The sequence below is a fragment of the Morus notabilis genome, unplaced genomic scaffold (genome assembly GCF_000414095.1).
Source record: "Morus notabilis unplaced genomic scaffold, ASM41409v2 Scaffold765, whole genome shotgun sequence".
Lineage (NCBI taxonomy): Eukaryota > Viridiplantae > Streptophyta > Magnoliopsida > Rosales > Moraceae > Morus > Morus notabilis.
The window spans coordinates 172,556-189,535 of record NW_010363429.1 but is presented as its reverse complement, the minus strand read 5'-3'; the positions used below and the strand labels follow the sequence as shown (position 1 = coordinate 189,535).

The 16,980-nt window shown below is 34.3% G+C and overlaps 1 protein-coding gene and 1 long non-coding RNA gene across 2 annotated transcripts; both read right to left on the bottom strand.

Annotated features, from left to right (window-relative positions):
* Nucleotides 1-2,889: 2,889 nt before the first annotated feature.
* LOC112092740 lies at nt 2,890-5,657 on the bottom strand. The gene is made up of 7 exons (XR_002902729.1): nt 4,778-5,657; nt 4,331-4,397; nt 4,061-4,164; nt 3,864-3,950; nt 3,569-3,702; nt 3,267-3,469; nt 2,890-3,100 (listed from the first exon to the last, which is right to left on the bottom strand). It is a non-coding gene; the product is annotated as an uncharacterized LOC112092740 (long non-coding RNA).
* Nucleotides 5,658-5,992: 335 nt separating this feature from the next.
* LOC112092739 (putative disease resistance RPP13-like protein 1) lies at nt 5,993-9,801 on the bottom strand. Its single transcript, XM_024169615.1, has 2 exons — nt 7,258-9,801; nt 5,993-7,173 (listed from the first exon to the last, which is right to left on the bottom strand). The coding sequence occupies exons 1-2, from the start codon at nt 9,604-9,606 to the stop codon at nt 5,998-6,000; spliced, it is 3,525 nt and encodes a 1,174-aa protein (XP_024025383.1). The 5' UTR covers nt 9,607-9,801; the 3' UTR covers nt 5,993-5,997.
* Nucleotides 9,802-16,980: the final 7,179 nt, after the last annotated feature.

Genomic DNA, 16,980 nt, shown 5'->3' with positions numbered 1-16,980 from the left:
TTGCACAGAATTGTGCATATTGTAGGCTCAATATATGCTAGAATGTGAATGGTGTTTCTTGAATGTTATATATGATGTTATGAATGTACTAATAGACTCTAAGTAGTAGTAGAAATCTACTTTGCGAAAAGTCCGAGTCGAAATCAAAGTTAAGGTCAAAGTCAACAAAAAAGTTAAACTCTTACGAAAAAAGTTAATTGCTTAGGAAATTGATAGAAATGCGTAAAAATGCAAAATCAGGCTAAAATTACTATCGTAATGAGAAAAGATGACAATAAGACAATGTTCACAGAAAAGATGATAAAAGAAAAAAAGAAAACTTAAATTGTTTGTACCGGCCTCCACAAGAGAGAGGTTATTATAAAACCATGAGTGAGTTGGTTATTTTGGGTTGCTCCCCCACTCCTCATTGGGATGTGCGCAACGATACAACAGGATGGGGCCCATAAGAAGTAAAAGACATGAAATTGGAATACGACAACCGTTCCACATGAGAGTACGAAAGTTGTAAGTAAAATATATGAAATTGTAATACAAAAACCGTTCCATGTGAGAGTACGAAAATCGTAAGTAAAAGACATGGAATTGTAATACGGTAACTATTCCACATGAGAGAACAGACGTTGTGAAAAAGTATGAAATGAAAGAAGAAAAACATAAAACGATAAACGTTTTAGATGAATAGAGTACTACAAGAAATATGACATGAATGCATATATGGGTGTGCATGATTGTTCGCATTTATTATGGCCTACTGTTACTTGTTGGGTAAAAGCTCATTATGTTTGTTCGTGTTGTAGGAAGCTTGAGTAAGGCACCGGCTCCCTGAAACCTGTTGCTGGGCGTGGAGAGAGGATGTAGTGGTAGAGTGTGGGCAAGTAGGTGATGGACGCACTGTGAGACTAAAGACGCTGCGATATGTGTATAAAATAAATAGTAATTACGAATTTAAAATTATGTAAGTTATGTAATGAATGTAAAGTTTATGAGACTACAAGGTTATGCTTAGTATCCTTAAGTTACAAGGTAAGTTGAAGTATCCAAAAGGCTACTATGGTAATGGCCTATGAATGATGAAGGTATGTGAAGAATAGATTGAATGTATGACTATATCTAGGAACTGATTTTGATGTATTACTTTGATAAAGCATATATATTCTTTAAAGGAAAAGAAAAAAAAGTGAGCCTAAATGTTATGAGTTTATAGTTCAAGAAGGATAGAAGTTAAGAAATGAGTTATGTATAAACGTAATAATGATGACCAAAAGTAAGATTCGTCACGTTATATTTTCATTTTTCCTGATAACTTGAGTTGATACAACAGAGGATGGGTGACTTGACCAAAACTATCACCTACAAAGCAAAGAAGAAGAAGCAAGATTCTGTTGGTGTTAGACAACGCCATTAAAGAAGAATGGCACAATAAACGACACTAAAAAATCTAAACGACGTTAATGTAAAAACGTCAGAAATAGAGAAAGTGACAAATTAACGATCCAAAAAAAAAAGTGACCGGAGCAAAAAAAACGACATGAACTAAAAAATAAATAAAAATGAGTACTTTGCACCGACGATAACCTCTGCAGATGTCATATGTTTTATTAGAAAATAACCAAAAGCCACAACAAACGTAGGTGCAGAAAGTTGATTTGTATTTTGATAGGACTAACTTTCGTTTGGGGTATAAAAAAGACAATTTGTTTTAATGAGAGATGAAAAGTATTATATATGCCACTCAATTTAAAAATAAATAATTGTCTTTTAATAAAAAAAACAAAAAACCTTTAATTATTAAAAATAATATAAATAATAGGTCCGTATAAGATGATAGTACTTCTCTCCTAGAAAAAAAAATGACCAAAAACTGAAAGATCAACATAAACTTAAAAAACAAACAAGAAAGATAATTATTAGAAAACGTAAAAAAATGAAAAAAAGAATATCCTGAGAAAGTGACCTCTAAAAATGGCATATCTTGTATCGGGAAATACTCCAAAAACCATAATGAACGTAGGCGGTTTTATCAACTAGTCATATAGATTTTTGTTAGGAAAGACGCCAAAGTATTTTCTTTTTATTTTTCTTTTTCCCTTTTTACTTAAAATTATTTTTTTATAATAAATATCAACTTAAAAATAATATTTAAAAATCCTAATAAAATTCCCTTGGAACAAATTCCCTGTGGTAGTTAAAACGGATAGCAAAGATTCCTAGTGATTCAAGCTATTACATGAAATAATTCTAACAACGAGTTATGACCGTCCTGATATTAATTGTGGGTTTTAAAAATAATTTTTTATGCATAAGTGTGTATCTAACTGATCATGCATTATAAAAATCTTAATAAACCTTTGAGATACTATATAGAATATATTAATTTATACACGAATAAATTAATCAAATTAATTTATGAATAAATTAATTAAATTAATCAGATAGTTTTTTTCATGGTGGCAGAAAAAGAAGTCACAGTTCAAAGATATGTTTGGACTACAAAGCATTTTGGATACTTGAGTAGTCTGTTAAGAATTCGCGCCCCTAATTCTATCTTACTTACGGTTCACACTCAATGTGAGTGATACTTGAGTAGTGATTCAAGCTTTTACATGAAATAATCCTAACAATTCTAGTGACCGCTCTCATACTAATTGTTGATTTTAATAATTTATAAACAAATTAATTAGATAGTTTTTTCATGGTGGTAGAGAAAGAAGTCGCGGTTCAAAGATGTGGTCGGACTACAAAGCATTTTGAATACTTGAGCAGTCTGTTAAGAATTCGTGCCCCTAATTCTATGTTATTTGTGGTAAAATATCAAACAAAGAACACAAGAATTATAACGGTTCACACGTGAGAACTACGTCCACTTTCAATCACTAAAGTACTTCACTATGATGAATAAGAAATTTACAAGAGTGTACTTTCAATCTCACTGTACTCTCTAATTAACTTAAAATCGTAGGGTAATCGAATTACATGTGTAAAATCACCAAAGTTCCATCAACAAAATCGACGAAAGTTGATGTGCATGTGCCCTCTGTGTAAGGCAATAATTGTTAAGCCACTAATTAGGCTACACCAAGACCTTAGACTCGAGAAACTTTGACCTCGTTCATTTCACCGATTCGAGTTTTCAGTTTTAGGTTTGTACAGTAAAAAACTTTCAGAAAATGTTACATCAACTTTTTGTGCTACAGTGAAAAGCTCTCAGAAAATGTCACATCTCAACTCGAATTAAAAACTCGAATCCGCGAAGTGAACGAGACCTTTATGGTTCCATCTAGAAACTGCAGAGTCATTAGACTGTTGAAACTCAGCAAATACAAACAACTCAAGGAACTGCGTAGAGATTTAGCGAAGATGATCAATCTAAGATTTGTAGGTACAGCCATAGAGCAAAGCCTCATAGTTCTTGGAACATTGATCATTTGATATATCTCGAAATTTGTTCCTTTTGTGAAAGACCTTCCTGCATTAGAGAGTAAGTGATTGAATGTTAAGAGGTTGCGATTTGGCAATCAAGATCTCTGGTTTGGAATTAGTTGGCAGCAGTCAGTTAGAGAATTACCATTTAAATTGAGGATTATCATCCCATTGCGTTGACAAATCTGAGAATTGCGAAATGTCTTTGCATTGACTGGCAGAAGACTCTCTCAACACCATTGTAGGTTGGCACCTTGGAGCTCACGTCACATGGTTCATCTACACAAATATATATATGTGGAAATTAGGCAATGTTAAAAATAAAAAATAATAAATAAAAAAAAAGGAAGTTCTCTCTCAATGTCATTGGTACATACACATAAAATTCAATGGGGATAATCGGGCAGGTAAAATTCTGAAAAAGTTGATTATGAACTTACTCGTATGTTTTCATTCGTGAGAATGAAACCGAACATCTAGAACGTAATATTGTAGTAAGCCAATTTTGCATGTTCAAATCTTAGAGTCTGCCAATATGAAATTAAGAACTCTATATTAGTACCAGAGAAGAGAAAACAGAGGAAGAATGCACGCAGTCAAATGAATTCCTGAAAACATTTTCATCTCTATATATTACATTGGCATGAAGCTTCACTAGTTCCTTGGCTTTTATTGCAGAGCTTGAGTATTGCCTTTCATCTCTTTGCATTTCAATCAGTCGTTATAACGGTTGGCAAGGCTCTGCAACAAAATAAAATAAAATACAACAACAGCAGACATGACAATTACTAAAACAAAACGAAAAAAAAAAAAAAAAAGATTTAAAAACGATGTAGAAATAAATAAAGCTTTGTGTGCGCATGTATGAATGTAAACCTATTTTATCTTCTAATTTTTATTAATATACCTCAATGGTTGGTGGCTAGGAGAATCCTCTTGCCCATTTCGTGGCGATATTTCTTAATGGATTAGAACTATACCGAAGACCAAAAGTAGTTGCTCAGACATAAATCCAAAAAAATAAATAAAATAAAATAAAAAATAAGAAAATCTCAATATAAAAATCTTCAATTGAAAGTTACAACACCCTACTTTGACTAAAAAGAATTCGCATTTCCTCCATTTAGCACGCCCATATCTGTTGCTGTATGCATAAAAAATATACATATCCACCAAAGGCCTCTATAAGAACTCTAAAACCACAATTCTAAATATTTAAAACTACGCAGGATATACACATATCCAAAGTTGGTTCCTGAACAAAAACATGGTTACTAGCTATTTCAGAATTAACATAGCCAATGAACTGCACAAAATTAATCTGATCTAAACTGCATGATTTATATGTGCAAACCTGAATTCCATCGAAATATTCAAATAGGTTAAGCTTCTGTAGGGCCTTGCACTGATCACTAGGGCAACGTGGAGACAAAGTCGACTCCTCCAGCAAAATCCTCTGAGTCAACTCCACAGCAGGCAACCTCTCCTTCGACGTGGAAGATCTCTTCCAGAACAGTCAAGCCAACATCTCAGCAGGAGTCAACTGCTCCTTCTTCATAGTGGTGAGCCAACGAAAGAACGGCCTCAAACAAGTGACTTTGATTGCTCAATTATGCTCCAGGGCGAGGAGCAACACTTCCTCAATTATGCTCCCTACAAGAATAAGAATCATACAGATTCTTCCAAAAGAATGACCAAATCCTCACAGTAATATCAGTAACCTTAATGGCTTTCATTGCTTTTATATTTCAATTCACATGAAAGAACAAGCTTCCTATTGTTGACATAAGCAATTCCAAACATAACCATAGTGTTTTAACAAAGAAGTAGTCAAAAGAAGCATCTTATTCTCCACAGCTATCATCATTAAGAAAACAAGATGAAGAGCGTGATTTCATTTATCAACTCTGCAAAGATTCAATATTTAAAGGTTTTAGCATATTAGCCGAACCAACGCTGTTTGGAAAAATTACCAGCATAATATACTTCAAGAATAAGCGTTCTAAACATTTTCATGTCCAAATTACCAAATTTTGATTCCACAAGACGTTGATACACTTCAACAACATATATTCTTGCAAAAAAAAAAATTAAGAACCACACATAACAAAATAAATAAGTAAATATATAAATAATATGGTTCTAGTTTTCGTGCACTCAAAATGTATAACTCGACCTTTGTATTAGTTCATTGCTCTGTATCGGTAATGAAAATAGCCTCTGAACAAAAACAGACAAAATAGAAACAACTTATAATTCCATATATATAAGAAAAAGGATAAAAGAAGAATAAGGAATTAAATAGAACTATTTTTTTACAACTATTTTTTTGGAAGAGAAATAAAAGAATCTTATTAAGAAAATGACAAACGAAGCAAAAAAGACAAAGGGAACCAAAACAGAGGAAGAGCCTCGTATTCCCAAAAGAAAGGACCAATCACTGATGGAAAGTAATAAAATATTATTCAAAATAAAGGAATTAAATAATAAGAGTTGACTTAAAATGGAAAGCAATAATAATTGAAAATAAAGTGGGAAATGTAAAGAGAGAAATGAAAAGTACCTGAAAGATGATTAACCTAAGCGACGCTGACGCCAACTCCAATTATCAATTCTTCCTACGAGAGGACATCTGGAGATACGCAAAGAATCAAGAGAGGACAGCAGCCCCTCGTCAGGCAAGCACTTCAGATTTTTGCAATTCCCAATCAGCAAGTGTTGAAGAGAGCAGAGGTGTTGAAAGCCCATGCGATTCAAGTCTCTAAGCCTTGGAAAACCACGGATCTCGAGAGAAGTGAGAGATGTGGGCAATTGCCCTTCGAGCAAGCTCTGGAGCTTTTCACAATTCGAAAGGACCAGCTTTTTAAGAGAGATGAGCTGCTCAAGTACTCCCTTCCCATTCTCTTCCACTGCGTTGTACTGGAGATTATTGCACTTCTTAATTTCCAGCTTTTCAAGGGAGATGAGGTGTCGAAGGAAGTCATCACCTATGTCTTCAAGGCTTGGAAGGTATGCGATACAGAGAGAAGTCAGAGAAGCGGGCAACCCAGTTCCTGACAAGCACCGGAGATTTTTGCAATAAGAAATTCTCAACTCTTTAAGGGAGGTGAGATGTTGTAGGCCCTTGCCAAGGTCTTCAAGCTTATTAAGCTCATATAAACAGAGAGTAGTGAGTGATTTGGGCAGCATCTCTCCCGGAAAGCACTGGAGCTCTTCGCAATCTTCGATCATCAACTCTTCAAGAGAAGTGAGGTGTTCAAAGCCCTCCCCATTCAGAACTTGAAGATTCTCAAGGTTCTCAATATAAAGAGAAGTCAGAGTGGTCGGAAGCAATGTCTCTGGAAATTTCATCACATTTTCATAGCGCCCTGAAATCTCTAAGCTTGGAAATTTCATCACATCTTCATAAGAATTAATGCCAAATGCTTTCAAGTTTGATGGAAAGTTACATAACAAGAATTCGGGACAATCTCTTACATCCACTTCTTCAAGAGAAGGTAAATAGTCTGGTAAGCACCCACTTAGCTTGGGACATTTGATAATACGAAGGTGCTCAAGACTAGGGAAGCATCCGCCATCTTCTCGGCCTTCAGGAATTGACCACTCTTGCCACGCTGGCATGTCTTTAAATTTTAAAGATCTTAAAGATCTAAATGGTTTAGTATTGGAAGAACTCTCACCGTAAAATTCAGCACCTATTCTTTCCACACCGCGGCAGTTATAAATTTCGAGACTTTGGAGAGAAGGTAGCTGACCAAATGGTGGCAACAAACAACAGTGGTGACAATTGAGTAGATACACAGTAACCATGTTAGCATATGAATGATGACCTACCCAATTAGAGAATGTTTCGCCTCCATAACCCTCTATACGAAGCTCCTTCACATTTGTGTGAGGTTGGAGTGCATCAAGAACTTCTCCATGTCTTGTTGACTCATTAGCGGCATCATTGGAGCTCCAAAGGTAGACTAGCTTGTTGAGATACCTTTTATCCTTTAAGTTAGCCTCCAAAACATCCTCAACGACCTCAACATTTTCAAGCTTACGGATTTCAAGTTCTCCGGACAAGTAAGGCAACCCTCCTAACTCCTTAATGCTAGAGCCACGCCTTTTGCACAAAACAAAGTAGCGTAGTGTTTGCAAGTCTTTCATATTGCGCATCATAGGCGGCATCTCCTCCAGTGGTACGCCTTCAATTTCAAGATGGCGCAAATTGACTAGGTTTCCCATGTCGTTTGGCAACTGAGTTAGTCGTATGCACTGCGATAATCGCAAAGTCTGCAAATAATACAATCTACAGAGCGTATTGGGTATCTCTTTGATTTCACCATTACGTGATAAATCCAAATACCGCAAATGTTTTAAATTGCCAATTGAATCTGGCAATATTCTGATGCCTGATTCAGATAGACAAAGAGCTCTTAAGCATCCTCCGATAGATAGCAATCGTTCCAATTGTTGGAATTGGATGCTAATTGAGGGCATCCAATAGGATGGTTTTGATGATACGCAAGTGCGGAGACTCTTAGCCAAAGATAAACCTTCAAAACTCTCCAAGTCATCAATTTTGGAGTATGAAACATGGCGAATCTTGCCAGAAAATTTAGCTTTGTCACCCTCATCCAACCTACAAGAAAATTCACCCGATACAAATATTGCTAAATCATGTGTGAGGTCATGCATTAAGATGGTCGATTTATCCTTACTCAATGGTTGGAACAATGACCTTGATATCAGATCTTGAAAGTACTCATTCCCTACATCCTCAATTCTTTTCCCTCTCTTTCCAGATTGCAAAAGACCTTCCGCCATCCATAGCCATATTATTTCTTCCTTTTTATATTCATACATTTTATAATCCTTGGGAAATATTGAGCAGTAAGCAAAGCATTTCTTTAGATGTGAAGGTAGATAATGATAGCTCAACGACAGAGAAGGCAAAATGTTGTTACTCTGATTTCCTTGCAACTGCAACTCCCATATGTCACTATTGAGTATCTCTCTCCATTCTTCTGGATCCACTATCGAGCGCAAGAGACCAGCAAGAGACTTAACCGCTAAAGGAACACCTTTGCACTTTTTGACAATATCTCTGCCAATTGCATGTAATTCTTGATACGCCTCTGACCTTGCGCCATTAATAAACACATGCTCCTCAAATAACTTCCAACAATCATCATCAGATACCTCCCCAAGGTGATGTGTAGGCACATTTCCCATCTTCTTTGCGACGATATCACTACGTGTTGTCACAATGATCCCGCTTCCATTGGCTCCGGACTGGAAAGAACTCAGTAAGGCCTCCCAATGCTCATAGTTCTCGGTCCATACATCATCCAGAACAAAGAGAAACCTCTTGCCGCTCAATGACTCCTTTAACTTGCATTGAAGTTGATAGAGGCCCTCAGTTTCACATTTTTGCGAGGTAATCTCTTGAAGAATTTGTTTCGCTATTACAGAAATCTCAGATTCATCAGAAACAGTAACCCACGACCTGATATCAAATTGACTCTTCACACTTATATCTTCATATACTAGCTGAGCAAGGGTGGTCTTGCCGACGCCACCCATGCCCACAATGGGAATCACAGATATCTTGTTCTCGCTACTGCTACCACTATCTGGAAGCAAGAGCTTCATGATTTTCTCCTTATCATCATTCCTTCCATAGACACGAGATTCATCAGCCAAAGGAGCGGGTAATCTTTGAGAAAGCCTTTTAGTGACACCTTCTTTTAAACCAAGGATATCTTTTTGTTCAACAATATGCTTCAGCCTATCAAGGATCTCCTCTATCTTGCGCTCTATAGCTTCATCAAACGTATCAAAACAAGCAAGAAAAGACTGGAGCTTCTTACGTACTGATTTGCTTCTTGGTTTAGCTTCCTTCTGCTCATGCTCCAAAGTCCGATAGTTGATCTCGTCGAGCACATCTTCAGCCTCATAAATGGTTTCCTTGAGCTCGAAAAGCCACTCTCTGACATCCGGGTTAGTGAGTTGCTTCTCCTCAGCATCAACCAGCACTTGGTTAGCCGGCCACAACGAATCCTTCAGTTTCTGCAGCAGCCCTTGGTTCACCTTCAGTCCTCGAAAGAAGCCCCGCAGATCTCGAGAATCAAGCTTGTTAAACAGTGTCTGAAACAGAGAAGAGAGCAAAGCTCCTCCAACAAGTTCAGCAGCCATGTTTTTGGTCGATATTGCAGTTACAGAGACAAGAGAAGAAAGGAAAGAAGGAAAAGTATGGTGAGTTCTCAATTGCAGCTTACAAGCAGGGGAAGAGAAAGGAAAGTCTTGGTCAACAGAAAAAATGGTGGAAGGCACTGAAAAGAAAAAAAGTGGATCCAAAGTCACCTAACAAATACAGCATTTGAGGGGAAAAAAGTGAAGCGAAGACACGGGCACGTGAGGGAAAAAGTAAAATATATAGACCGTTTAATTCATAGATTTAAATTTTTAGTTTGAGTTTAGATGTAATTTTATATAAAAATTTTTTATTATAATAAAAAAATTAAATATAATTATTTATGAGATTTTTTTATTATAATAAAATTTAAATTTTAAAAAAATAAACGGAGTGTGTATATATACACACACACTTATGTTTAGTTGATTTTGAAATCTTTATTTTAGAGAATTCCTCTAGTAAGACTCTGTATAGGTAGAGTTAATTTTTTTACCGTACATAATTTTTAATAAAGATTTGATTGTTAAGAATTTAAGATTTTTTTATTGTTTATTTTTCAGTCCCTATTAAATATATTGCCTAGTTTTATATAGAAAAAAAGTTTTCTATGTTCATTTTAAAATTATTGGTACATATATCCATTCCATTTCAAAATCAACTCAACATTAAGATTCTTATTCAGGTTATTTTCTAAAGCGTTAATCAAACAAAGGTTGAATTTCATCCACAATTTTTAAACTAACAATCTCATAAAGAAAAACTTTGAGGCCCAATATAAAGTCGACCGGCACTTTTGTTTTTTTGTTCACATTACATACGTACTTTTTATTCGGATTGGTTTTTTTTTTTTTTTTTTTTTGAGAGAATTGCTTACTATTATCATTCTCATAATCTCATTTACTACACCAAACATCTCTTTATGTGTCAAAAAATAATAATTTTTTTTGGGTTTTTTTTTTTTTTTTTTTTTTTTTTTTGAGAGAATTGCTTACTATTATCATTCTCATAATCTCATTTACTACACCAAACATCTCTTTATGTGTCAAAAAATAATAATAAAAGAATGGGAGAGAGATTTTAAACAAGGAGAGTCCAAAAAAAGAAAAAAAAAAAGCTTTGAAGCAACAATCTCAGTGCAGGAAAAAATTATCCAGATTCACATTTCACATAGAAAAACAAAGCACAGCAGTTTCTTTAAAAATTCCTAAATACAGTGATGATATCAAGGGTTAAATACATAATTACTTCAAAGTCAATAGGAAAAAGGGTGGAAGGCACTGAAAATAAAAAAAGTAGACCTAAAATTGAGTTGTTTAGTTCATGAATTAAAACCATGTAATTAGAATTATTTTTAATTTACGTGTATTTTTTATGAAAAAAATACTATAACAAATCACAAACCACAATTTAAATTAATGAACGAATCTAGTACTAAATATCTTCCTAACAAAGCCAAAGTATGTGTCCACCATTTTTTTTTCCGAACCCAAAAAAAAAAAAAAAAAAAAAGGTATCTGGGTAGCATTGCTCATTGGACAGTTTTTTTTTTTTTTTTCCTAAACATTAAAACTTATTATAACGGGAAAAGGACACGGCATTTGAGGGGAAGAGGTTACGTCAAAGCATAATAGCTGGGTAGCACAATAGGAAGTGGGTAGGGTTGGTAATCTGAATAGTGACACGATGATATGACTTAAAATTCATATAAAATTAGTAAGTTTAGGTTTAACATAAATAAATTTAGATTAAAATGAGATTAAATTCACACAACATAATTAAATAACGTGTTATTTTTAAATTGATTCGCTAATCCATAATTAAGTCGCCATAATTCATTTATTAAACGTTGCATTTGAGGGAAAAAGTTACGTCAAAGCATAACAGCTGGGTAGCACAATGGGAAGTGGGGCAATAAATGAGAAGCCTAATGCAGAAAACATGAGAGCCTTAACTTATTACATCACATGCCAATGGGATTTTACAAAGCGTGTGGATAATCAAAGTAAACAAAAAAAAAATACTTTTAAAAAGAGAGTTTTTCTAGTAAAACTCTCCATCAATAGAGTTAGTTTATCAGAATAGATAATTTTTAATAAAACTTTGATAATTGAGAATTTAAGATTTATTTGGGTAGTTCATTTTTGATGTGCCTATCAAAGATATTGCATTAGTTTTATATAGAAAAGAAGTTTTCAATGTTCTTTTCAAAGTTATTGGTAGATATATCCATTCCATTTCAAGCTCAACCAAACATTAGTGGCATGTTTATTTATTAGAAGTGAGAAATGGAAATCGAGAATTGAACATGTTTACTTATTTATTTTTATCTTAGAGTGAGAGTATAAATGTGCGGATCTCATACTAATTTCGAATTGAGAAATAAGATTGACACTCCTTCCATCCCATACGGCACTATCAATTTTAATAATAAATGTTAATTGCGATTTTACTCTTAATTCTACTAATAAATTTGTGAATAGAAAAGTAAAAGTAAATTAAAAAATGCCATAATTTACTTTCGTCTCTCATATCTCCTTACTCACTTCATCTGATATTTTTTTTTCTTTTCTTTCTTTTTTACTAGTGCCATGGACGAATTCATATCAATACAAATAATTAAATGAAACTAAGATAGTTTTCTTTCATGCATATAATTTAATTTTTATATTATGCCTATTGCTTTAAACAGTGATAATAATCAATAGTTAAATACATAATTACTTTAATAATATAGGGGTTGTTCTTTTATATTTTTGAGTTAGGGTGATTTGAGTGATAATCTTGAGTTGAGTTTGAGTTATAACTTAAGTTGAAGTTGTAACTTGAGTTTGTGTTTGGATGTGCACATTTGAGTTATGATTTAAATTGAGAATCTTTTTGAGTTTGTATTTGGGTGGGTCAAAACTTAGATTTGTATTTATATAGTATTTTAATAAAAACTCAATGGTGATGAAAATTTTTAATAGGGTATATGGGTGGAGTTTTATTCGTCTTTTCGTTGTGAATGCATAGAAGAAAAAATCATCCCAATCAGAATTAAAATGAAAAAGTTATGACATTTTTAAGAATAGAAAAAATATTGTTTATTAACTTGAGTTCGAGTTTATGAACTCGAGTTGAAGATGAAATTTGAACTCGAGTTTAGCTCTAAACTCGAGTTTAAACTCGAGTTCAAACTCAAATTTTATAAAAGAACATAAACTTAAATAAAATTATAACTAAATTTTAAATTTTTTTTAAATTTTGTTGAAAAAAACAATCTCATAATCTCTCAAGTTTTTTATGGGTTGTTCTTTTAGAGTGTAATTTGAGTGTAATTTTTGAGTTGAATTTGAGTTATAACTTGAGTTGAAGTTAGAACTTGAATAAAGTTTAGTAAAGTTGAATAAAGTTGAAACTTAAAAGAACGTAAACTTAAATAAAATTGAGTTGAAACTTAAAAAAAAAAAAAAAAAAGTTGACCCAAAGTCGCTCAAAAGAGACAAAAGAGTGGGGTATAAAATTGTGCCGACATTATTGAAAAAAAATTGTGCCGACATTATTGAAAAAAAAATTTGCCGACATTATTGAAACAAATCGTGCCCACATGGCCCTTTGGATATATATTTTTAATTAAAAAAAACGCTTCTATTTAAAAAAGAAGTGTTTTTAAGTTCACTTCAAGGTTACTAGTATTTCCATTCAATTATAAACACCAACTAAACAGAGTGAATTTTTATTTACATTCGAATTTCATTACCATTGACTTCACCTTTTTTGTTTTCCTGTTAGGAAATTGTCGTTGCTATTACGTACTATAAATATTTTTTTAATGTAACTAAACGTGCCTTTAATATTTGGAAAGAGGAGGAGAAAAAGGGAAAATTCAAAAAAAAAAAAGAAAAAAAAAAGAAGACAATAAGGAAATTGTCGTTGCTTACAAGCAGGGGAAGAAAAAGAAAAGTCTTGGTCAATTGGAAAAAGGGTGGAAGGCACTGAAAAGAAAAAAAAGTGGACTCAAACTCATCTAACAAAGACAAGGTTAAAAGAAAAAGAGAAAAAAGTGAGTAAAGCAAAGCCAAAGTACGTGTCCACCATTCTTTTTTCTAAACCTAGAGGTGTCAAACGTGTCGTGCAAGGCCAGCACGACACTTTCAACCCCAGGCCCATGGTGGGCCTGGGCCGTGCCTAGCACGGCTCTGCACAGTGTAGGACTTGAGGAGAAATTTTCAGGTCCGGAATTGGCCCACGGCCTTAGTCCATAAGGTCCAGGGTCGGGCCCCGGCCCAGGCCCATCACGGGCCGGCTCTAGTTCTTGTAATTTTTTTTGTAATATTTAATAAAAAAAAATATATATCATATGCCCCCAAAAGATGTGATTTTATTGATTGAGATAATATGAATAAGTACACATAAATGACTGCCTCATTAAAATGCTTGCAAGTACAATCCATGGGGAGATCAGGACAAAACCTTAGCGCAGGAAAAAAAGAGTGCAGTATTCTAGGATAAATAAATTTCAAAACCTAAGTACTTCCAGAAGATTCTGTTATTTCTAAGTTGAAAAAATAGTCTTGCATTGAATCATCTATACATTGTTGTTTTTGTCTTCTCGCATCTTCTTAGTTTTTAACGCACATTAGCCCCTCCAAGATATCTGGATGCATTATGCTTCTCTTCTCGTCAAGAATTCGGTTGCTTGCACTAAATGCTTGCTCCGATGCTACCATTGACACTGGAGTTGTCAGAATGTCACGAGCTATTACGGACAGTGTTAGAAAATGATCGGTCTTGCTCTTCCACCACTGTAAGATGTCTAGTTTGTCATCATCGATTACAAAATTTGCTTCAAAATATTTTACCAGTTAGGTAGACGCTTGTGTTGATATCAATCTTGTTGTTTTCTCTTTCTTCTTTAAGAAACTCCACGACGAGCTTTTAGGCCCCGAACTGCTAGTTGACGTCAAAGTTCCCTGTTCCTTTTGACCTGTGCTATAGTTTGCTTCATACTAACCAAATAACTTTTCAAACATTTTCCACGCGTCAATAATAGTTAGTAACATATCAATACCTAAATTTTCTGCTGTAGCAGTCATCAAAGATTCAGTCCCATCTACTGCGTACCTAAGATCTAAAATGGTTGCTAATGCATATAACATAGGATAACCTGACCAATAACTTTTAAATTTAGTTTCCATTAGCTTAACTATGTTTCTAAAAAGTTCAGTATCCCTAAAATAAGAAAATATTTCTGAAATATTAAATAGTTGATGTAAAGCTAAATGTGCAGTAGGATAATAAACTCCGGAAAGTAATTTAGTAGCATTGTAGAAAACTTCTAAAAATTTAAAAAAATATTCACCAATCTACCAATCTTTATCAAAAATTAAAAGCTGATCGTTTTTACTGTTTACATACGTTGTGATGAGCAAACAGTTGATACGGGAGTGCAGCCTTCAATATTAAATAGGTAGAGTTCCACTTATGTCTCACGTCAGTTGGGAACCTTCTTGGGCGCATCTGATGATTACTGCAATATTGTTTGAATTCTTAGAGCCGAGCTCTAGAACTAGATATGAAAGATCAAGATTCTCTAATATTTATTAGATTAGCTTAAATATGTTCAATTCATGCCTGAACTACTTAATTGATTATGTGGCACGCACACCGTTGATGAAAATTTTGCCCTCAAATGCTAGTTTCAAACTATATTTGAACTTGTTAATTGCAGCTGTGTTAGTTAATGCATTATCAAAAGTAATATTTAAAACTTTATCTTCTACCCTAAAAACCCAAAAATTTTCATTATTGTTCCAAAAAGAGCATTTGCGTTATGAGTATATGGACATAAACGAAAACCTATTATTCACTTTTGTAAAACCCATTCATCGTCAACATAATACGCCATAACGCATAAATATCTAGTTTTATTGCACCCCTCCCATACGTCAGAAGTACAAGATACAGTAGGATTAAAAAACCTAAAATTATCAACTAGAGATTGTCTCATTGCATAAAACACTTTCATGCAATCAGAATAAGTTATGTTTTTACTTATCCGTTTAAATTGCGGATAGAAGGTCATCTATATATAAATTTAGCTAGTGCCTCACAAGCACGTTGTGCATCATATGTAAAATTTTAAAACCCTTGTGATGTGAGTGATAGTGTTTGTTGGCGGGAGTCCATACTCCCACCTTGGTGCAACGATAGACATGTTTTCCAATGTCTATCAAGATGACCAGTACCCCCACCCTTTTATTAAAAAAGTGCTTTTTACAATACTTACATACCGTACGAATTTCCATTTCACCTGAAATGCTGTCATGCAGGAGAAGTTTGCGGTCTTTTTTCCCTACTGCATTTCTCTAACTTCCTCGTTGTGTACTAAAGCATTATCAACCGGAGCATTTTCCGGTTCAATGGGGGTGGGATTCTGAGCCATCATTTCATCCTCGAAAAATGGCGCATCACCAAGCTCAGGGAGAGCAGTGAAATTAGGGAAGTTTGATGTGGCCATTTTTCTAGAAATTGATTGAACTTAAACTTTGTAAATGAAAGAGCAAGAAAATGAGTGATCGCGAGAGAAAAGCTTAGAATCAAAATCAAAGAGACAAGATGAGAGATAGAATGAAAGTGAGATGAGAAATTGAGAGTGAATTATTGTGTGTGATTTAGGGTAGAATTAAGAGATATTTATAGGAGATTTTAGAAACTTTTTCAGATTGTAACAGTTGTGCCCTTCAGGGCACAACGGTCACATCCTCACGGGCTGGAGGGCTTTTTGGCGGGCCGTTTCGCGGGCCGCGGGCCATCACAGGCTACGGCCGGGCTTGGGTCGCGGGCTGAGAAACCGCAGCCAAACCCTAGCCCATCAAACACGTCGGGCCGACATGGCCCGTAACAGTACCATACCGGGCCGTGTTGAATCTGACACTATTACAGACTGGGCCGGACCGTCCATGGATGGCCCGGCCCATTTGACACCTTTATCCAAACCCAAAAAAAAAAGAGCCAATGATGCTCATTGGACAATTTTTTTTTCTCTTAAACATTGGAACTTATTATAACGGGAAAAGACATGACATTTGAGGACAAATGGGAAGCCCAAAGTAGAAAACATAAGAGCCTTAACTTATTATTACATCACATGGCGTTGGGATTTTGCAAAGCGTGTGGATAAAAAAAAGGTTTCGTGCTTCGTAAATTTGAGTTTTTAATTTTAGTTAAGATATGATATTTTTTGAAAAATTTTGAACTATAATAAAAAAAAAAATTTAATGTGTCATTTCTGAGAGTTTTTAACTAGAAAAATTTAAAATTAAAAACTAGAATCGATAAAATAAACGAGACCAAAATAAACAAAAAAAAAATACTTTTATTTTAAATAGTTT

Excerpts from the sequence above, each read along its gene's own strand:
- LOC112092739 (XM_024169615.1), bottom strand. The coding sequence starts at position 9,606 with ATGGCTGCTGAACTTGTTGGAGGAGCTTTGCTCTCTTCTCTGTTTCAG. Across the intron at positions 7,174-7,257 it reads GCGAAACATTCTCTAATTGG|CTACCTTCTCTCCAAAGTCT; the intron begins GTAGGTCATCAT and ends CCATTTGGTCAG.